Source organism: Tetrao urogallus (assembly GCF_951394365.1).
Source record: "Tetrao urogallus genome assembly, chromosome: 1".
Classification (NCBI taxonomy): Eukaryota; Metazoa; Chordata; class Aves; order Galliformes; family Phasianidae; genus Tetrao; species Tetrao urogallus.
Window position 1 is genome coordinate 15881267 of NC_136813.1, and position 23112 is coordinate 15904378.

The following is a 23112-nucleotide window of genomic DNA, read 5'->3' on the forward strand; positions in this document are numbered from 1 at the left end:
ATTTCTGGTTTTTGTGAATAGTGCTGTAGTCAGGTTGAAGTAGGGAAATTGCTTTGTTTTTCAGGTGAAGGGGAGCTAAGAATCTTCTTTTCACTTTCATCTAGTGGAGGAAGTAGTAATTACTGTGTTTTCAAAAAGGTCCTCTGCCTTCCTTTCTGTGTAATTATGAGGTATGGTGAGAAGTTTGTGCATATTCTGTAGGATTCTTTTTCAAATACTGACTGTCACTGGCACCATCTAAAGCACGAAGATGAGCTTCTGTGTCAGAAAGCTTGTGTCCTAAAGAGAATAGTTCAAATCAAACATCTCATATGCTGTAAGACAGGCTTACCGCAGGGCGTGAAATCTTCACTTCACTGTATCCCTTTTTTTTCTTCATCTGTTTGAATTAACTGGGAAATTGTACTGTCTTTCATTACTTTATGCCTGTGTCGTGTCATTAAAAGCCAACTTTAAAGTGATGTGATATTTTTTTCAGATGACTTTTACTGGAAAACCAAGTGAATTAGGAGAAGTGGACCTAGTGGGGAATGACCCTGAGGAGAGTATGATGGAAGCAGATAACCAGATATCTGATAATCTTTTTGATGATCATTCAGTGACTGACATCAGTGATACAAATGAGTCTGGTGAGATGCAAAATATAACAGGTAAGCTTTCTCTGTGTCCAAAAAAGTTGGCAAAAAATGTAGGAAACTCCTCACCCCCGCCCTTGTTTTGGCAAGTTGTTCTTTCCTTCAGCGACAGTAATTGTCAAATTGTGCTACTTTAAGTCAGGTAGTAGTTGAACCAGAGGCTTTCTTAGCAGTAATTATTTTTTACTTCTTTAGGGTTATAAATATATTAAGAAGGTATTTTAGGTCATCAGGAAAGGGAAAGTTTATTTTATATTTTAATCAGCAGTAAGATATAGGAAACTAGTTAACTTGTCCAACGTCAGACAGTTGTTTTGGAAAAGAAGAAAAGAGAAAGTACTACCTCTCTCTGTCATTAGATTGTGCTTCATTTTCTTCAAAAGTAGTCCTATTTCACCTCTCTCCTTTTCCTGATTAGTAATTCTTGGCAGGATCAGCTTTCTTGCACTTCTAGACCTGTAGGAGGAAGAGAATGAATTTGTGTGTCCTCTGGGCAGGTGTTTATTGCTTTTAAGACCTACTGATGTTCTATTCTGTTTTAATTTCTTATTAAAATTATACATACCTTGGTTTCTAATCAGAACTGTGTTTTCTGTTTTATTATTGAAGAAAGAAATTGTGATGTTACATTTCTGCCAAAGAGCTGATCTCTCTTTCCCATCCTGGCTTTAGAAATATCTTCTCCAGAAATTCAGTAAATAGTTCTAAAGAGCTTGGGTTTGCACAAAGTTAGAACTCTGCATTTTCTACAGAAAAATGATAGTTGTAGCCATTTCTGTTAGGTTGCAGATATTAATATAGTGGCAGTTGTCATAATTTCAGTGTTAGGGAAGTTTCGAGTCTGTGGTTTAAAATATATCCTGAATAATGGCTAACAACACAATACACAGCTACAGATGGTTCTGCTGTGTTCTTTGTAGTGCTGATTGGAAAATGTATGGTCTCATAACATTGAAAGCCTCTGATTTATGGTGGGGAGCTTGGAGTTAGGAAACATTCAAGAAGCTAGTTACTGATGCAGTCATCTGCTCAATGACAAAGAAAACTTAAAGGTTGCTAGTTCTCTGTGTATTGGAGAACTCAAATTAGTTTCATAAAGATATCCAATTTTATTAAGTTATTTTATTAACCTTGTAGAGGCGTTTCTTACATGCATGTCTCCTTTTCAGGTGCTGTGAGCCCATTAGCTGAAGAACAGTTGACAAAGCAGGATTTACTTCACCTTGAAATTCTGAGATTCTTATGTGTTTGTGCAACTACTGTCCAAATTCAGACAGTGAGCTTCCGAGCCTCTGATATACAAAGGAAGCTGTTAATGCTCATTGATGGCAGCATCTTTGATAGCACTAAGCCACTGCATCTGCACATGGTGAGTGTAAGATTTTTTACAGAACTTCTGCTCTTGTACTGATTTTTAAGTTGTATATTCTCGATGGCCTTTCTCCTGTCTTCAGTTGCCTGAGAAAACCTTAAAATATTCTGATACTTTGAAGTTTGCTGGTATGGGGGGAAGAGCAGTTAGAATTTGTTGTAAGCTAGAAAATTAAAAGTTGATAATGACAAAAGCAAGATGTTTATATTTAATTACTTGTTAAATAGATAATGATGATCAGGTTCTAGCATGTAAGAGCTGACATTACTTATCCATACTCCAGGATTTTGTACAAGAGTTACTAGAAGTGTGTAATAGTTTTTGTTTTTTACCTAATTCTTTTCCTTTTTTTTTTGTTGTTCCCCAGTACTTGTTGCTCTTGAAGGAGCTCCCTGTTGAAGAAAACCTCCTGCCTGTAGATGAAGTTCTTAAGCTTCTTACACCTCTTTCGTAAGAGAGAAACTATTTAGCATGCATTAGAGTCATTGTAGTTCAACAGCTAGAGGATTTGGGGGCTGCTGAGTGGTTCAAGTTTTTCTGTTTTCTTACTTTCACAGTGATGTATGTTCTTTGTACCGCCGAGACCAAGATGTGTGCAAAGAAATTCTAAATAATTTGCTACCTATAGTAGTAAATTTGGCCCAGTCCAGTGCACATAGTGAAGAGACAAGGATTGCACAAGAGCGATTTTTGACAGTTGTTGGAGCCTTTTGGTATGTTTTATCTATTTAATGTAGAAGTCTGTGATGTAGTGTTGTGTAGTGCTGTTGTGTATCTTGCTGTTGGTATCCTATGAATCCACATGCATTTTGTTTATCCAGAGTCTAACTTTTCATAATTTCTGCATCAGTTGTATCTAAAAGTTTTATAATCCTTAGGACAGTTGTATTTAACAAAGAATGTGCTCTGAATTCATAGAATCATTAAGGTTGGAAAAGACCTCTAAGTCTATCTAGTACAACCATCAGCCCATCACAGTGATGTCCACTGAACTATGTCCCTGAGTGCCATATCTAAATTGGATGAGTAGCTACAAGTGATACCTTCAGCAACCATAAATGAGTATCATTTATAATTGTAGATTACCAATAAAATCATCAAATTCTGCCAAAATAACTATTGAGCACAAAGTAGTGAACTACCAGCAGCAGAAAGAAACTTGTTAGACTTTTACTAAAAATTATTGGCAGCTTTTTCAGTTATTCAAATGTTTCCCATTTCAGGAAATTAGCTCAAGGAAAGAGATGCACGGCACCAGTAAGAGTGGCACTTTTAAACTGCATGAAAGCCCTGCTTGAGGTAATCCCAGTTTTACTGAAACATTTTAACATGTGAAGTATATAATTTAAGATGTACTTGAAGGCAGTATCTAGAGATTTTTTTGCATGTATCAGTTTACATTTCATTGTAAGACTTCTGTGTATTTTCTTCAGGCTGATCCTTATTCAAAGTGGGCTCTCCTTAATGTAAAAAATGAAGATCTTCCTGTGAGTGAGGTTTTCCCACATTTTCTCGCAGATAGTCACCATCAAGTTTCTATTCTTGCTGCAAAGTCAATTACCAGGTGATGATGTAGATTTTTTTTTCTTGTTGTTTGTAACAGTGAATTTCACTTAACTGGGTCTTACTTCTGCTTCTGTATAGCTACTGTTTTCAGTAGTCTTGGGGCTTTGATCTTGAGGGAAATAGAAGCCTACCAAGTTAATTCATTAAGGTGTTCAAATGTTGTCTCTGTTGCCTGTGTGTGTGTGTATATATTTGTGCATATAAATAAAAATGTGTATATAATTGTAAATTTTACTCTGGATTTGTTATGCAAAACTCAAATATGAAATAGTTTAGAAATAGATTACATTCTTTAACATAAAAATTACTTCAAAGGGTAGATGGTATTTTGAATAGCATGTGCAGCTTTTTCTCCATATCTCAAAAATAATGGAAGTAGTTTAGAAGGAATGTTCAGAAGTAAGAAATATTTTACATACATCTGTTCACTGTACAAATTGGAACACTTCTGCCCCAGCAGAGATGAATTGCAGGAGGTATTACAAAACTACGAAAGTGGAACAAAATTAAATTTGGCAGTCTTTTCCGGTTTAAAGAGTAGAGGACATCAAGTAGAACTAACACATTCAAGATTCTAAGGATATATTGTTTACATCTTCGTGCAACATTCAGCTATCCCAAGTATGTCTGGATGGCAGAAGTTTACAGAGGTTCAAAAATTCATGAAACGGGATATTATTAAGGGATACTAAATACAGCCTCTAATTCATGATCTGCATAGACCCCCCTGTGGTCAAATATTACCATATATTCGGGGGAATTATATGTTTAAGGCAAGTATGTGATAGTCTTCCTTAGGTATCTGTGCTCATTTGTTTAGAAGTGGCTAGAATTCCTTTTGGTCCAGTCCACTGTTGTGTTGCAATTTTTGTTGCAAATGGAAGTAAGAATTTAAGAATTATTTGAGAATCTCTTTATACATATAAATCTGTTCAGTAAATGTATTTCCAACATACTTCATGACGTGGGGTGTTCCATTGTGGCAGGCAACTGAAGTTTGGATTCCTTCGTTGACTGACACTAGGAAACTTGCTTTTCAAGCTTTTCACCATCATTTAGGCCCAGCAGATGTTCTTACTGTTACTGATAATGTTTGAGGGATAGAATGGAAGGATTGCTGTATAAGAAAGTTAAGAAAAATATTAGAACATTCAGAAAAGCAAAATCTAATTATGCGTTGTATGCTGTAAATAAACTAAATGAAATATTATGCTAATAAATCTATTATTTTTTTTTAAAGTTTGTTTCAAGATGTGAAACAGAGAGATTCTTCTGGATTGTCAAAACCTCTTCCCTTGAAGCTCCAGCAAAAGGCTTTTGAGAATTTGTATCTCAGAGTTCAGGAAGGAATGGGAAATCCGGTAACGAGACCTAGTCATTAGTTTTGCCAAATTTTCAGGTTATGAATAAGCTAATTTCTGAAATAGATGTGTTTAGTTTTCTGAGAATATTAATTCTTCCAGATGTATGATAATCTGAGGTGGTGAAATGGTGGTAGGCAAGAAGTCGTTTATACATATAGGTATTTGCTTTTTAGCCCACATGACAAGTTTCTAGACTCATTCAGTGTATGTTCCAGACTCTGTGATACTATTTGTTGTTGCAGTTTTCACTACTGTAACACTTAAGAATCAAAGAGAAAGGGAGCCATAATATTCTAGAAAACACAAATAGTGAATAGGAGGCAAAGTAAATTCAAATTGTGAAGTAGTATTAAAAAAACCTGTAGATTTCAGTTAGATCATATTTCCAGTGGTACTAGAGCAGTGATTTCCACAAAATGAAAATTTGCTTAAAAAAATAAAATATTCAGAAGAAAATTCAATTGTAGAAACTGGAAATACAGTGGTGTATGTTACTATGGAATTCCATTAACTATTATTTTTATTATTAGCGTCTTTTACTTTTCTCTCATAGTTGCTATCATGCCAAACCATCTACATTTTCCATATTGTGTTTGTCTGTTGCTCTGCCATCTTTCTGCATGTTATCCCTTGATTGTGCTTTCTCTCTCTGTTGGCTTGACTTGCCGTCCTATATCTTGGACTTGCTGTGGAGGGTTTATCCCTCAGTCATCTCATTCAACCTCTTTGTACACTCACCACCAGCTCTCCATTGCTCCAAGCTGTCATTGTTTCATCTAATTTTTCTTTTGCCTCTGTCGCCTCAGCTTGCTGTCATCTCTCATTATCTCCTGTTCTTGGCTTGCTGTTTCATGTTGCTTTTATTCAGTGTGTGTCACTTGCCAACCCTGTGCATTAGGAATGAAGAACTGTGTTTGAATAACAAAACAGTTCCGGCGTGCATCGGTTGTTTGTGTTTTTTCTTACATGGTAATATACATGTTATTTGTAGGGAAATTATTAAAAAACAAAAGGCAAGGAAACTCCTGCTGCAGTGTCTGTTTTGGAGGCAGTAAATTTTGCAGATAAGCAAAAGGAGACTTAGTGCTTCAGTCTTTTCTCTGTACAGTATGTTGCCTTATTTTGAATTGCTGATGTTTAAATATGAACTGGAGTATATGAGGTACAAGCATGTGTGCTGAGATGCTGGAGACAGGAACTACTGGTTAAGGAGTGCAGCAGGCAGCTAGGGAAAGTAATTCTTAAGCTACCAAGGCAAGATTTTCAGAAGCATTTATGTCAGTGCCCTTCATTTTAAGTTATGTATCCTCATTTATTAATTTGGAGATTTCTTTAACAGCATTTTTATAATTTTGTCATTATTTCTTATTTGAAGTTCAGTGGTGATGCAAATCCTGAAGACGTTTTGGACAAACAATGTAATAGGAAAGCAGTTTTGCTGATGCTTATAACCATGGTTCTGTGCTGCAGTCCTGTATGTGAAAAGCAAGCTTTGTTTGCTATTTGCCAGTCTGTGAAAGAGAATGGATTAGAACCTCACCTTGTGAAAAAGGCAAGTAAAAAATTTCATTTTGTATTTAGGTTGTAAATTAAGCAAAGCAGTATTGTAATGGTATAAAATGCTTTTGTTAGCGTTGGAAGTTGTTAAATTTTCTAATGCAGTCTATGACTAACATGATAAATCTGAAAAAATGTGTAGTAATATCTAATTATCTGTATAGTGATCTACCTTAGAAGCACAGGTCTGAAATACAACTAGATTTTTGTACATTAAAGATTTTAGCATCATTTAAGCAAATCTTTCTATCCAGTGAAAGTAAAGTGAGTTTTCCAAAATGGAAAATACATAAAGAAAATGCAGTGTATTAGAAGAAGGTTTGTGTCTTGGAATTCTTGTGTTGCTGTCACAAAGATGTACTGAAATTGTCAGTATTTCTACTGCAGTTTATCACTCTGGTTGTTTTTCTGCGCATCTGTTCTCTCCATTTTCTCCCATCTTTCCTATTCATTACCACTTCTATGTGCAGTCTTTATCCAGCATAATGTATACTGCTTTGTCCTTTTTTTTGCACACTACTTCTCACAGTGTAGATGCAGTTCCTTATTGCCTCCTTCAGAGGTACAGCAATTAAAAAAAAAAAAAAGTAAAAATAGCCCATGCTAAATAGGAACTGAGTTGCACAAATATGCATTCAGAAGCAGGGGAAGGACATGGAGGTGTAATGCTTTCAGAATGCCATAATATCATGCTGCATTCTACTTTATAATCTTGCTTAATGCACAGGTTTTGAAGAAAGTGTCTGACATTTTTGGCTATAAGAATATAGAAGACTTCATGACATCACACTTGGACTATTTGGTGGTGGAGTGGCTGAAAATAAAGGACAGTGGATATAGCCTGTCTGCCTTTCCTTATGTTCTTCTGAACTATAATGGTCTTGAGGAATTTTACAGGTACTTTTTCTATACAAAAGCAGTTTATCTAGATTATGACAGAGGATTTTGTATTTCTAAATGCAGTTACATTTATTGTTGGAAAAGGTGCTGACAGCTTGTATTCTGAGTATATTGCATACTGTAGTAATTCTGCAAGGATTTTTTGTATAGCAGTAGGAAGACATTTATTACAAGTCTAGTTATGGAGGGATCCAGTAGAGGAATGATAGTTGCTATATTGTGCTTGAGATTTTTTCAAAAGTGTAATTTCAGGGAGATTTTGAAAATGTATCTGCTGCATGTAGGTCTTGTTATAAAGTTTTGGTTCCACACCTGGTGATTAGAAGTCAGTTTGAAGATGTGAAATCACTTGGTAGCAAGATTGGAGAAGACTGGAGGCAAGTTCTGGCAGACTGTTTTCCCAAGATACTTGTGAACATCCTCCCACATTTTGCCTATGAAAGCCACGGTCAGAGGGAAGTAGCAGAGCAAAGAGAGACAGCTTCTAAAGTCTACGATGTGCTCAAGGATGAAAACTGCTTAGGGAAACAGGTATCTGTTTTAAATGTGTAAATTGAGTTGCATGACTTCGAACAGACTTGAAATAAGTTTTTATACATTCTGTAAAAATGCAGATAGTTCAGGTTTAAAGGTAGAAGATTTTTGCTATGATAAAAGCAAACAACCTGAATTTGTATCCCAAATTTTTCAAGTATATATTCAATAGAATCTTTCAGTGGGTTTGAAGTGTATTTATTTATTTATCTATTTCTCTATCTATTTATTTATTTAAAATTGAAAAACTAAACCACCTTGAATTCATCTGTTACGCATCTCTTTACCTACATCATATTTTCCTCTTAAAATGTTTTCATACTTCAGAAGAAGATCCTTCTTCTTCCCCAGAGGCAGGCTCTGTATTCAGAACCTGTAGTAAAACATCATTATTATTATTTTATTTTATTTTATTATTATTATTATTTTTAATTTTTATTTTTTTTTCCCCAAAGAAAGGTTGCCCAGAGAGGTTGTGCAGTCTCCTTCTATGGAGATTTTCAAGACCTGTCTGGATGTCTACCTATGCGACCAATTGTAGGGAAGCTGCTTTAGCAGGGGGTCTGGGCAGCCTGGTCTGGTGGTTGGCGACCTGCACATAGCAGGGGGTTGAAACTAGATCAACATTGTGGTCCTTTTCAATGTGGGCCATTCTGTGATTCTGTGATTCTATGATCTCTTGAAGTCCCTTCCAATGCCTGCAATTCTGTGATTCTGTAAAATCCAGAGTGAAAGTTAACTGTTCTACCTTTGGCTGTCATAAATGAGACCTGACCGATAGTTGTTTCTGAATAAATTGTATGTCTTGGATATTTTAACAAATAGGGAATCCACACAAGAAAATACTTCCTCTGCTGCTAAAGAAATGTTAAATTACTTTAACTGCTTTTTTCTTTCTAAAACACTGCTTTTCCCCTCTAGCAAATCGACAATTTATCTCATAATAATTTATCAGAGATTGTGGTTGAACTTCTGATGACTTTACATGAACCACCTAATGCTAAGGCAGAAGAGGGATCTCATCTAAGTAAATATGTTAGGTACGTACTTACAGATTTTTAAAATGCTGTATATTCATATAATTTTGTGCATTAAAATATGCCCTTCACGTGTTTTGTGTTCAAGAAACATTTAGTTGTTGTACTGATGGACCTGATTTAGTGAGGTAAAAGCAGGTGACAGTGGACAATTGGACTGGATAATCTTGGAGGTCTTTTCCAGCCTTGGTAATTCTATGTTTCCATGATAACTTTAAAGTTGAGAATTAAAGGACTTTATTTTCAGTTGCAATGATATATTGTGTGCGTAATTTCCCGGTAGTTATTCCCCAAGAGCAGTAAGGAGAATTTCTGCGTAATATTTCAGCTAATTGAAAGAATGAATAAGCAGGCAAGAGAATTTCGTTGTATGTTGATGAAGTCAGGACTATGGCAGTGTCTGTTTAGATCAGTTCTATCTTGGACCATGTAGAATTTTACGCTCTGTAAAATTACTCAGCTTTTAATGTCCTTCCTGTAGAGGTCTAAATGTTTAGTAGCTAGTGAGAAGTGAAAGCTGATCTTTTCTTAGGAGCTCCCTCAGTGGCTGCTCTTGCTTTTGGTAAAGAAATTGCTTAAGCTATGCCAAATAAATTAATTCCTAGCTAATAGCAGTAATCAAATGTCAAAAATTTCTTCATTTTTATGAGCCTTTTATTGTTTGGTTTTTGTGGGTGTTTTTTTTTGTTTTTGTTTTTTTTTTCTTTCCTCCCCCCCCCCCAATTTGGAGTGGGGTTTTTTTACTTTTAAAAGATTCCCAGTTCCTTCTTTTTCAGGTAAATTGTTCCCAGAACTAGAAATGCAGAAGCTTCACCCCATGACTTGCAATTAAATTTTCCTACAAAGTACCGTAGATAAGACTAATGAAAAAAAAGGAGATGTAGAAAGCTGCCATACAGGTGCAACAGGACGGTTCAAAATAAGAAGTGTTTTTGGAGCTTCTGACTTACTGAAAGCAGAGAAGAGCTTCTAGAAGTTACCCAGCTATTCCATGAGGTTTATTTCATTTAACACATGGGAATTGATTATTGGAAAAAAAACCCAAACATCTCTTGTTTGCTCACTCAGGGAATTGGATCCTGTTCCTAATCCTCCTCATTTTCCTTCTTATGTGATTAAGGCAACCTTGGACCACATTAGCAACTGTCATAAAAGCAAACTAAAAAGTCTCATTGCAGTTCTTTCTAAAAGTCCTGTAAGTATGTCATGATGTCTAATTTTTCCTTAACAGTATAAAACTCTTCTTTTGGATACTTTTTAGTTTAACTAGACTTTTTCACTATGTATATTTGAGGAAAAATCCAATCTTAGGAACTTGTCTGTGCTGCTTCTGAAAAGAAGTCCTCAGTACAGGGACATGATAACCTTACTGAAATTCCAGGGTTGAAGTTGAATTGTATTGTATAGTACATATACAGTAATGAATAACTGGAGTTGTTTTGAAGGTTGGGGAAATGCATGCATACCAGACACTATTTAGATGCAAATTATTTCTTTGGCATATGTCTGAAGAACATTCTAAAGTAATTATTTTTGGACAGTTGTATCTAGTTATTGTCTACAATTGAAATATAAAAATTAGCTTCTCTTAATGAAAATGAAATAGTCATATTTTTAGACATTTGATTTTTTTTATTGTTAATAGTAGATAGGAAGGCATATAGAATTACACATCCCTTGCAGTAAATCTTAAAAATCTTCCTGTCTTCTAGCATAGTTCCTCAGAAATGCGTCTTCTTAGAGATTGTACTGTTTTACTGCATATGTTGCAAAAGCTCAGCTTACTTTGCCAATCCATAAACAATCTAAAAATAAGATAAAGAAGACAACTTTCTGAAGTGCGTTTATCTAAAACATATGAACATAGAAATTAGTACTGCCAACCAGTGGAATTAGTTTATATATATGTGTATGTATGTGTGTGTGTATCTATATACATATACATATATATATATATATATATATATATATATCTCACTTAATTTTTTCTTGCTATAAAGTATATTTCTATTGGCATTATGAATAATCTTTTTACTCATAGTTCTGTTTATTTCTAGGATTCTTTCCAGAAAATTCTGCTAGCCCTTTGTAAGCATGCATCAGATACAAACAATATATACAAGAAGCACAGAGTTCTTATAATTTATCACTTCTTTGTTAGTCTGTTACTCAAAGAAATAAAAGATGGTTTAGGAGGAGCGTGGGCTTTTGTCATCCGAGATGTGATTTATACCCTGATTCACCACATCAGCAGCAGGTAAGTGTGACAATCACACTATGTTGTATCTGTGCTTTCTTGTTCTTGTAATCTTTTGTATCTGTATGATTCTTAGATGTTAATTCATTTGTAGAAAGAATTGAAATTTCCCAAACTTACACTGCTTTTCTTTGACAATTTTGGAATTTAAGATTAAAACTTCTGACAAATAATTGAAAGCCTTTTTATTATTATTATTTTTCCTTTTGATTATGTATTCTTCTGCTTGCACTTTACTCCATTTACTAAAGTGAGTCAGTCGACTTCTGTGAGTTTCGGTTCCCAGGTGTCTCCTGAGCTAAATCGTTAGAGCTGATTGAATTAAGTTCAGAATCAGTTGTTCCCATGAAGATTAGTTGTATTGCTCCTCTTCCTCTCTTTGTCCCTGTTTCATAATAGGTTAATACTTGAGACAATGACAATTTGTGTTTCTTTAATTTCACTTTTTGTTTCCTGTGGCAGACCCCCTGTCTTTAGAGATGTATCCGTGCGCAGCTTTTCACTCTGTTGTGATCTTCTTCAGCGTGTTTGCCACACAGCAGTTACGTGTTGCAATGATGCTCTGGAGAGCCACCTTCACGTTATTGTAGGAACACTGATACCTCTTGCTGTGGACCAGCCTAAGATTCAGCCACAGGTAGGTTTGAGTTGCTGTTGTTTGTATTTATCCTTTGTCCGTTGTCATTTATGTAGGTAGTGAGTAGTTAGAGAGTAAAGCACAAAATAGCATTTTCTCGAAGGATTATGTTGTCCAGCATGCAAGTATTTATTTAAGTTATAGATTTATTATGAAACATTCTGCCAGAACTCAGTGGTTTGGGCAGTAAATCATTATTTTTAGGCTTTTCTCAGGATTTCAGGTTACTGATTCTGTGACACAGTGAGATCAGAATGACTGCTTGGATGCAGTGTGTTGCTGAAACATAGCCAATGCTGTGATGATTGTGCTGACCAATACTTGAAATCAGCATAATCAAAAGGCAGGATAAAAGATCAGGCTGTGGTAATAAATTCTTTGATGTCAGTTAGGCAACAGGCAATAGCAAAAACTTCTTTTCAGAGTATGTGTGATTTCCCCATGCCTCTAAAAATTTTACAGTTTTTAATAATGTAAATAAATTATCTTAGCAGTTTTTTGTACAGTTTGCAGTTTATTGGATCTGAGGGAAATGCAGACTTTATAACCTAGATAAGAGCTATGGCTCAAAATTGCTTAACTTTTTTTTTCTTTTGTTTTTTATGTTCAGGTCTTAGGCTTGTTGAAGTACCTGGTGATAGACAATAAAGATAATGAATATCTCTACCAAGCAATCAAACGCTTAGATCCTTTTCCTGAATACCCTGCTTTTGAAGAGCTGCGAACGACTCAACTGAAGATAAAATACAGTAAAGGGCCATATTCTCTTTTGGAGGTAACTACATTTTAAATTATATCTCATGACAGTAGTTTTTCAATACAAACTTTAGAAAGAAAAGTAGTTTTTGAGCTGTCTATATAGTTGAGACAGATCTAAATTAGATGTGACTTTTTTTTATTTTTTTTACTGCCTGTTTCAGAAACTGTAAGAGACTGTAGGTCTCCATCCTTACCTTGCATGCATTAATCTCCATATTGTGGACTGCTGAGAAGCATTCCTTTACTTATAGCTTTTATTGTATGTTGAATGTACTTATAACAAAATGTTGTTTTTCAGGAAATTAATCGCTTTCTCTCAGTTAGTGTTTGTGATTCACTGCCCTCAACACGACTTGAAGGACTGTATGATTTACGTAAACAGTTGGAACAATATAAGGATCAGATGAAGGACCTCCTGAAGATTTTTCAGGGTACAGATAACTGATGATATCTGATGATGGGTTTTGTTTCTTTTGTGTCTGGTTTTAGAAGCGTTTTAATAGAACTCTATTCTAATTTGATAGTGAATTATTTGTCCTAGTTTTTGTATATTTAACAATGTAACTTCATTATAATTTCACATATGAAATAGAATGGCATAGATTATTGATGCAGAATCTGAAACACCTCTTGCAGAGTGTATTATGAATATTAAATGAAGTGTTATGTGACTAACAGGGTAAAATGCCCATCCAGCTCTTGGAGTGGGATCACATATGATTGTGAATGACTGGGGTAGCGTACAGCATAAATTGTTTAAAATGACTGGATTTAGTTTAGTTGAATCTTGCCATGTCCCAGTGTTCTGTTTCAGCTCTCAATACAGTCCCAGTTCTTTTTTGTTTTGGATTTCAGATGTTTGTAATAAGGTCGTTTCATTTTTCTTTTCTACATCAAGTCTTCATCTACTTGTTTTACTGATTCACTGGAACATTTAAAAAAAGCTGATGTTATTCACTGTAGATAAAGGCAGAGTAAAATTTGAGGAAGAACAGTAGTCTCTCTTAGTGTTGTTATGTCTCTACATCTTGAGTATAATTTACTATTTCAGTCTCAAAATTCTGCTTGAAAAGGGAGTAATAGGATAACAAGCTTTCATGGAACATGGAACTTTCATGGAACAAGCATCATGCTGTGATGCAAGCTTTCTTGCATCACAGCAGAGCCTGAATAATCTAGGATCTAGGCCTTGTAAGTTTGGAAAGTGATTGAGTAGTAACACGTAGGTCTTTGAAGTGCTGAATGGTATGAGGAAGCTGAATAGGGAGTAACTGTTAACGCTTGTTTCAGTACAAGACCAGTTTAAGTTATCTGACAGCAGTTATACAAGAGAAATGACATTTTAATGTTTTTGTTGTTTTATTTTTCTGTACGAATGATAGAAAAACCAGAAGATTCTGTAATGGTGAAGCTCGTGGTGAGCTTACTGCAGCTGTCAAAGATGGCAGTTAATCATGCAGGTGAAAAAGCAGTGCTGGGTAAGTTTGTTAGTCCCACAGATCTCCTAGGGCTGTCATTGCAAGCCAAGATTTGAAACTTCAGCAGTTCTCAACATTTCTTCCCACTACTATTCTGCCTTAGTTGTTGGAAGTCTCCCTTGTTAGAATGGTGTATCTTATTTTCTGTCACTGTTTGTAACAGCTTTGACGAATGATGTCAACTCTGAGCAGTTTTGATCTTAGTCTCTTCTATGCTCAAGAGACATCTGCCTGTATATGGGTTAATTAGTAGACTGAAAACAGCAAGAAGGATGGAAGAGAACTTAACTGAAAATATGGAAGGCATATTTTAGTGAAAATTAAAACAGTTGTTGTCCATTTTAAAGCCTCTCGTGTATCACTACAATGATCCTCACCATTTAAATTAGCACCAAAAGCATTTTGACTTTTTGAAGCTAAAATCCAAATCCCCTCTTTTTCCAGTGGGACTTACCTCCATGAAAGGGGTGTTTCCTCAGTTTTGATGTGTAAAACAGCTCTGTACACATATAGTCAGAACTTTTGTCTTGATGTATATTTTAGTCTAAAAGACTAACAAGTGATGAATGCCAGGTAATTGCAGCTCACATTTACTTCAGTACCATACAGCATTCTTCAGCACCTCTGCTAGCTGTATCTTTCAGCTTCCCCTGCGCCATCTTTCCTCAGATGATTTGTTAAATGCAATCCTATACCTTCAGTTTTTTCTTTATTTGCTCTGATTGTTAAAAGCAGTGTTGTAGAAGATGGAAGTGTTTTCAAGAAGCATGATGAGTATGAAGGAAAGAGCAAGAAATACATTTTGTTCCTTTGTAATGCAAATTAATATCCCTTTTAATTTTGTCAACGTCTTCAGGGTCATTTTTTTCCTTCTATGCAGTCGTGCACATTGATGCATCACTTTTAAGTAAAATACAGGTAGTAATTCTTACTGTGATTACAGGCTTCTATCATGTGTTTATCATCCTCTTTGGGAATGAAAATTGGGTTCTCCTGCTGGCTGTGATTCTGACCTTTTGCCCTTAGTAATTTGGACACAAGCAAAAAAAAAAAAAAAAAAATCTATGTCTGATTCAAACAAAATCCAGAATTTAAAGAAAATTCAGAGCCATGTCAGAAAATTGAATTAGGAAACACAACTGTGTTATTGATTAGTCTTAAACACTTATACACTTGATTTTAATCATACAGCTTATCAAGTGATTATTTATAAATGCAGCTTTTATCCCATGGTAATCTCAGCTCTGGGAATGGTTTATACTGATTGAGTTGTCACAACTTTTTAGGGTGATGCTTGTTTTAGTGTATGTAAGAATACAAAATTACCTTCATTGCAGAGGCGGTTGGAAGTTGCTTGGGAGAAATAGGTCCCATGGATTTCTCCACCATAGCTCTTCAGCATGCTGAAAACGCACTGGATTCTAAAGCAGTGGACTTGCTTGAAGATAGAAAGCTTCAGTGGGTCTTCATAATGTTAACACAAATAAATACTGCTTTAACAGATAATTGGTGAGTGTATTTATTTAGTGCTTTTTTAGTTCGAAGTTTAATAGGGGCCATGCAGCTGTATATTGTTTGCATATGCAAATGCATTTGGTTTGTGCCTGCTGGTACCCAGTCATGTGCTTCCTCAAGGCTCACATTACTTATTCAGTCAAGCCAGAAATTGTCTAGTAAAGATTCTTTAGTTAGAATCTCTTTTGTGCAGAAGAGGTTAGAAGAAGGTAGTGTAAATACTGAGGCTTTGCTTTAAAGCAAAATAAGGGATGACATACCCTATTCACAACCTTTTTCTCATTAGACATATGTGTTGCTAGATTATGGAATTCTTTGACTTGCATACTTACAAAGGTGACTTCGAAAGTAAAACAGCCAAAAGAAATTATTAATCATAATATTCTCTGTGTTATTCTTCCAGTATTGATGTTAGATCTGCTGCTGTTTCCTGTTTGAAAAACATACTAGCCACCAATTCTGGCAGTGAATTTTGGGAAGTTTATAAAAATAAAGGTGATCCCATGTTAATCTATCTACAACCTTTCAGAATGTCCAAGAAGAAGGTACTTCTTTTGACACACTTTATGTATATGATATAATGGTAGAGAAAGCATAGAAATAAGTATAAAAGAAAGCAAATGTCAGTATTTTTTTTAATGGATTTTATTGAATCCAGGGCCTGTCTTTTTTCATCTGTCTGATTGCAAATGCTGTTGCTTTTGTACACTGCCTGTTTTTCATTTCTATTTTAGCATTTGGAATTACTTTATGCAGGAAATTGCCAATTTGATGTTAGAAAGCTGCATGCTTTCATCACTAGACAGACATTTTCTGATTACCTACTTTGTAACCTAATACGTTCTTTCTCAGGATTCCATTGTTTGACACAGAAGTTTGGTGGGAAGTAGGTCAGAAAAAAGGTTGTGTTATTGTAGTTGTGTAAATGTGGCGTCTAATATGGCCTTGTTGGTGTTATCATTGGCGTTTTATTTTTTTTGTGTTATCATTAAGTTTTATTTCAGATTTTCTTGTGTAATTTTACATTTGCATGAGAGAAGTTGATCAATGGATTCATGCACAGTCCACATTTAATGTTTTAACCTCTGCAGATGGCAGAATTTCCTTTTAAATGATGCATTTATTTATATTTGCAACATATATTTTTTCCTTCTAGGTTTTGGCAATGCCAACAAACAATTCAGAGGCTTCTTCAGAAGCTTTGGATGATACAAACCTGTGGATTCCTCTGGGAGAAAGTCACGAAACCTGGATCAAGAACTTAACCCGTTCAGTACTGGACAGTGGAGGCGTACAAAATGAAGTTCTCCAGTTAATGAAGCCACTGTGTGAGGTGAGCTAAATGATACACAGACCTCTGTGGGCAGTGATGCACAAAATTATGTGATTAATCAACTAGATATCAAATACTAATTTCTATTATATTGCTACTTTCGCTTAACAGTAAATTGGATATTATATGATCAGATGCTGCAGATACTCATTAAATATATTCTTGAGATACAGAGAGAGAAGAATTATATATATATTATATATATATTATATATATATTATATATTATATATATATTTGGGAGAGAATTATAATCAGATCACCTCTACATGATTATATTAACAGAAGGGTAGTATAACCCTATAGAGGGTTACACATTTTTGTACACTTCCTATTCTTTCTTAAGGATTTTGTGTTTGTTTTAAATAGTTTTCTGTCTTGTGTCTGAATCAATACATTTCGGTTTTCAGTAAGAAAGAACAGCCATTTAGGCTCTTGAGTTTGGTTATAACCTGAGAAAAATGGGCTTATGGTTCCTTTTCTTAGCAACTGCTGTGCATAATTATACTCTAGGTGAAAACGGACTTGAGTCAAACTTTGCTTCCATACCTGATTCATGATATCCTTCTTCATGATTCAAACGAATCTTGGCGAAATACTCTGTCGGTTCACGTACGGAAGTTTTTTACTGCCTGTTGCAGATTTGCCTCATCTAGTAGATCTGCTACACCACCAAATTCTGACTCAGGTAATGTCGCAATATATATATATTTTTTTCATCTGAAAGAGGAATTCTAGTCTTGAAAAAGTTACCGTCTTCTGACTTCAAATACATGATGCACACTTGTAGGCAGACAGAATTCTAAAAACTTTTGTCCAATTATTTGATCAGTAGAGATATCTGTGATTTTGAAGCTTTTTCATTGGCAGGACCCAAGTTGTTTCTTCTCTATAGCTGCTTTCCTTATTCTCAGTTGAGTAATGTTTATTACTTCCTGAATTCAGATATGATAAACTGCTACATTAAAACTTGAACTGTGTCTTAAAATTACTAGATGGCAGTTAATTTTCTGCCTTCCTCAAAAAAATATGAATAAAGGCAATTTTCTCTTAGATTTTCCCCTTAGGTAAACGTTAACTCTTGCTTGAACATCTACCTGATGTTGCTGTCGGTCTCCCTATACTTTAAAGAGGCCTTTTCCATAAAGAGGCCTTTTCCATTCCAGCAGATTGAAAGGAAGCTGTAATCCAAAAGAACTGTAGCTGAGTTTGAGTAAGGCAGTAAGTTCCAATTGAAAGAAAGTACTGTTTTGGTAGATTGAAATAGACTGAGATTTATTAGTCTTTTAGCCTGGGGATGTAACTTGGAATTGCTCTGTCTCACTGTAATGTACCTTCTACTCAGGCTGATGACTGTCCTTTCAAATTAGATTGTGTTTGCAGTGAGCAGAAATCTGTCTAAAAAGAACTCCATTATTAGACTGTGGGAATGATCTAATATGACTGAACTGATTTTCAAGATCTGAAGTCATGTATTTCTCTTAGCTGAGCCTGGCCCTTACTTGACACAAACACAGTGATTTCATGTTAATGTTCTTTGTTTGGTCAGTAGCTACTCTGCCATGTCTTTCAACTTCCTCCTTCATTAAAGAAATGAGTCTGTACCGTGTATTTACAGGCAAGTCACACAAGCTTCAGGTTGCTGGAGAGGTGAAGGGAAGGCTTCAGTTTACACTAAGATTTCTGTAAATTAGCTTAATAATAGTATGTATATTTAAGGTTCTTCTTAAAGATTCTGCCTAGCATGGCCATAAGGACTAGATCAGTATCCTTGGATGTTTTTGAACACAGGCAACAAATTTTTATAAACTTCCAGTTAGTTCAGGGACAGGAGTGAAAAAATGATAGAGGTCTCTTCAAATGTGATTCTATGCAAATGATCTTGATAAGACAATAAAAGCAATGTAAAGGACACTTCTGAAGCAAGTTCATTGTTTTCTCTCTTTTGAAATATATATCCTAGAGCAAGAAACCCATGTTCTTAGAAGTTTGGATAAAGTATCTCGACGAACCATGCTTGCTGTTGTTGATTACTTAAGGAGGCAAAAAAGGTGACGTACGGCTTTCCAAAATATTGCTCAGCTTTAATTATGTCTTAAGGTCTGTTGATGGTCTAGATTAAGAATGAAAAATCTGGTAAAGAAGTTTCTTAAAAGAATACAGATTTAGTAATGGCCTTATATTTGTTATGGAATAAACTGGCTAGCCTTAAACAGCATTAACTATGCTGAAAGAGTTTTCTGAAAACTTTTGATATGATAAACTTTTTGTGATATCAGGTTGGGATTTGGGGACTAAGGTAATGTTAGCCTTTGGAAGATTTTATAGTTGAGCTGGATTTATTTTGTTTAATGTTAGAGAGAAGGCCTCTTGCAGTAGTATTAAAGTCTTTTTTTTAAAAATCAGATCTGTTTCAGGTACAGTTTTTGCTGACAGCTTCTGGCTAGATCTGAATTATCTTGAGGTTGCTGTAGCAGCACAGTCTTGTGCTGCTCACTTCACAGCCCTGCTCTATGCAGAAATCTACGCAGACAAGATAAACATAGACAAACAGCAAGAAAGGTAAGCCTTGAGAAATGTGGTTTCTTGAACTGTTTAGTAAAATTGATCACGTTTCATATGTTCCAGTATTGTTTTATTACATGAAAAGTCACTGAAGCTTTAAAATAAATGTTCAGGCTTTTGTACTGACATTTAAAATATCTCTGCCAGTGCTTCAAAGTGATCCCAACCTTGCAAGTTTGCTAGATGTGGTGCACTCACAATCATGGTAATTGTAATTATTAAGCAGGAAATGTTTGTGTGTTCTGGAGGAAGTTGGCTAAAGCTAATACTGAACTTCATCTTACTTTTCTAATGGAACACTTTTCAGGTTTTCTTTCTAGTAATTAGTAGTGTACCAGTGGTTCAATTATATCCAAAACTGAAGCAAGAGGAGAAAAAAACTACAGAACTATGTCCAGAATTATGTAGTTTTAACTTCATAATTTCTAGTGTAGAAATGATCCTATACTGATCCATGTAGAGGGAGCTTTCTTACATAATGCACAATTATCTTTGACTTCTGCCATAGCAAGATCCAAATATGGAACTAATTTACTAGCTTGGTTCTGCCCACAGATAACCCCAAGTCAGAGAACATGTAACAAGAGTATGGTTTTAAGGGATTCTATGATTGTTTTTACTCTTTCACTGAGGAGAGCATTCTTGCTTCAGGCAATCAGAAAAGCAAATTATCAATTTGATTTAATAAAAATTAGACATTATGTACTTCCCGAAAAGAAAAGAAAAGAAAAGAAAAGAAAAGAAAAGAAAAGAAAAGAAAAGAAAAGAAAAGAACAACCAACCAAGCAAAAAAAAAAAACCACCCCTGATGCTGAAATCTTCTAAATTCAGTTGATCTATTTTCCTATTCTGGTAAGAGCTGTTTTGAATAACCTGGAAAGATAACGTAAGTGGTCTTGCATTTCATACACATGCCTTAATTCTGACATGTTCTTTTATCGTTTCTTTAATTCTTTGTATGAAATTTACCAGTTCAAACATTTCTTGTAGGTCTTCTTTTAAAGCAGCTAAAAGTTTGACATTTGAAGAAGAAAGTGAAAAATCAACGATTGCTATTTTGAATGAAAAAAGTAAAGAAACTGGCATAAGTTTACAGGTACATATGTGTGCTTAATAATCTTTGGGCCTTTTATATAAACATAGTTAGTAGTAAGTCTCATCTGAGCTAACAGCCGGTCTCGTTGAACTTGAAAAACTATGTTTGAAAATTCTACCTGTTCTCAGAGTGAACTCAATGGCCTTGACAGACATGTTAAATGCAGTGTTTGTTCACATGAAACGCTCGCTAGGTGGCAAATTTTCAATGACAGCAAAGCAGACTTTGACCTTATGGTGGTAAGCAGCCACATAGAGCATTTTTGTTTTGTCATAGAGAAATGCTAATTACAAATCAGTGAGCTGGTGTAGCTAGCTGTAGTAACGGCAGAAGTATAATCTCATACAAATCTTACTTAATAAAATCCTAGTTGAGGATACTTTTTTCCTTAGTTCATTATTCTAGAGCTTTACCTAGTTTCAAGCTTTGCTATGCTGCAAACTTCTCTTTTAGTCATGGTATTACTGAGATATTGCATAACAGAAAATTAAGCAATGGTAACAACATGTTACATGGAAGGGACCTGTGTTTATGAATGTATGTGGTATGTATAAAGTTCACTTGAACTACTTTTAAGAAAGGTAACTCTTTATTTTATGGTGTACTTTTTAGGACCTTCTCATGGACATATACAAAAGTATTGGAGAGCCTGACAGTCTCTATGGTTGTGGTGGAGGAAGAATGTTACAGCCATTAGCACGGTATAATTTGTTAATGATCTTATGTTCCTTGAAGTCATTGGTTTCATTTCTCAGTAAGGAACTTAAATTTAAAACTTTAACTTACAATAGGATAAGAACATATGAGCATGAAGCAGTATGGGATAAAGCCCTTCTAACATATGACCTTGAGGCAGCCCTCTCTCCATCTACTCGCCAAGCAGGGATAATAGAGGTAATTTTATTTTTTAGCAGGAAATGAATGTAGGAATTGATATCCACTGTATTTGGTCATTCATACTAAAAAACAAGGTTGTTTTATGACTTAAAGAGACCTCTTTGGTGATTGAGATCCTCTGTCTTTATAGGTAGCCAAACTATATAATGTAAGACAAATCAGTGTTTGTCCTGAAAACAACCACACTTACTGTCCTTTTGTCACTCACCCAAGTGAGTGACCAAGATAGATAATCTCTATCTTGGATCATGAACTTTGTGAAGCATTTCAAAATATATTTTATTTTATACAAATTTTGGGCAGCTCTTAAAATGATGGAATATAAAAAGTAATTGGTAGTAATTTCCATCTGATTCTTTAAACCTCTACATTATGGCTACCATCTTATTGAAAATTGTATTTTGTATGAAATCAATAAATGGAATTGATGTTGTCTTGTTTTGATGACTTAAAATATGTTTTGCTTTTTTTGTCCTAAAAATGTTTGCACCACTTCTGTAGTAACATAAATGTCTGCATTACGCTTTCCTGTGTTATTTTATAACTATTTAGTATCACTATTAAACTTCCACAGTATTAGCCAATTCATACTGGCTAAGCATATAATGTGGATAAGTGATCACAATTATAATATCATCATGGCCTTCAAGTGGATAGGAATTAAACAGTTGTAGGAAACTTCTTCCCCAGGAAAAAACAGTGAAGTGAATTTTGGCTTACTACACAGGAATAATGGAATGGAGGAACGTGAACAGATGGTTCATTTCAAACACATCATGAAAATTTTATTTCAAAGACTCCCAGTGACAGTAGTAATAAACCATTTTCCAAGTTTGCAGGTGTTGATAATGTGATTAATAGCTGTCTTATTAAAAGCTTTTTGTGCTGAGTTGAGAAATGTTTATGGTTCTGCCTTACCAGCAAAGGTTTCTTTGTTACCAAAGGTAAAACAAATCCTTTAAAAAAAAGAAGCAATTCATATTGTCAGAGGAGGAAAAACGAAGTTCATTAACTTTGTTAATTGCAGGCTTTGCAGAATTTTGGGCTTTGCCACACTCTTTCCATGTATTTAAAAGGACTGGAACGTGAAAACACTGAGTGGTGCGCAGAACTACAGGAAATACGCTACCAGGCAGCATGGAGGAATATGCAGTGGGACAGCATCTCATCTGTCAAGTAAACCAACTTATTTTTTCAGTTTCTTGACTGAAAGACAGTGGTTTCAGTTCCAAGCAAACAGAAGACATTAGATTATAATTTCAGTGATGGAGATCACCTACTTTATTTTAATCATTGAACTAAAATGCCATCATTCTCACTTAGACGTATTTTATATGTACTTCATTTTATATTAACTGTAGTTACTTCCTGTCTGTTCATATCTCTTAACATTCTTCTTAAGTGAAGTGAAATTTTTTATTTTTACGCAGAGAGCAGATGTCTTAATTGTGTAAGAGAGATATGCACTTTTTTTTTTTTTTTAGTTTGTAAACTGATTGGAAAGATACTAATCACTAAGCCTTGAAATGTTATCAAGAAGAAAAAAGGAAACAAATCTTGATTCATGGCTACTTGATTTTAAGGAACAATCCCTCCCTTCATGCCATGAAG

General features: G+C 34.9%; 1 protein-coding gene across 1 annotated transcript in view; it reads left to right on the forward strand.

Annotated features, from left to right (window-relative positions):
* LOC306957685 (serine-protein kinase ATM-like) overlaps positions 1-23112 on the forward strand; it is a gene marked incomplete at both ends in the record, with an annotated part of 52810 nt that overhangs the window by 11468 nt on the left and 18230 nt on the right. Inside the window, 22 exons of the mRNA XM_079549057.1 lie at positions 479-650; positions 1805-2004; positions 2375-2457; positions 2565-2720; positions 4814-4934; positions 6313-6489; positions 7222-7391; positions 7679-7922; positions 8850-8968; positions 11127-11222; positions 11685-11859; positions 12470-12634; positions 12917-13049; positions 14001-14096; positions 15434-15605; positions 16015-16156; positions 16768-16944; positions 17457-17631; positions 19361-19505; positions 20499-20604; positions 20733-20843; positions 21217-21305. Coding sequence (XP_079405183.1) covers positions 479-650; positions 1805-2004; positions 2375-2457; positions 2565-2720; positions 4814-4934; positions 6313-6489; positions 7222-7391; positions 7679-7922; positions 8850-8968; positions 11127-11222; positions 11685-11859; positions 12470-12634; positions 12917-13049; positions 14001-14096; positions 15434-15605; positions 16015-16156; positions 16768-16944; positions 17457-17631; positions 19361-19505; positions 20499-20604; positions 20733-20843; positions 21217-21305 — 3224 coding nt within the window. The remainder of the gene's footprint in view (positions 1-478; positions 651-1804; positions 2005-2374; positions 2458-2564; positions 2721-4813; positions 4935-6312; positions 6490-7221; positions 7392-7678; positions 7923-8849; positions 8969-11126; positions 11223-11684; positions 11860-12469; positions 12635-12916; positions 13050-14000; positions 14097-15433; positions 15606-16014; positions 16157-16767; positions 16945-17456; positions 17632-19360; positions 19506-20498; positions 20605-20732; positions 20844-21216; positions 21306-23112) is intronic.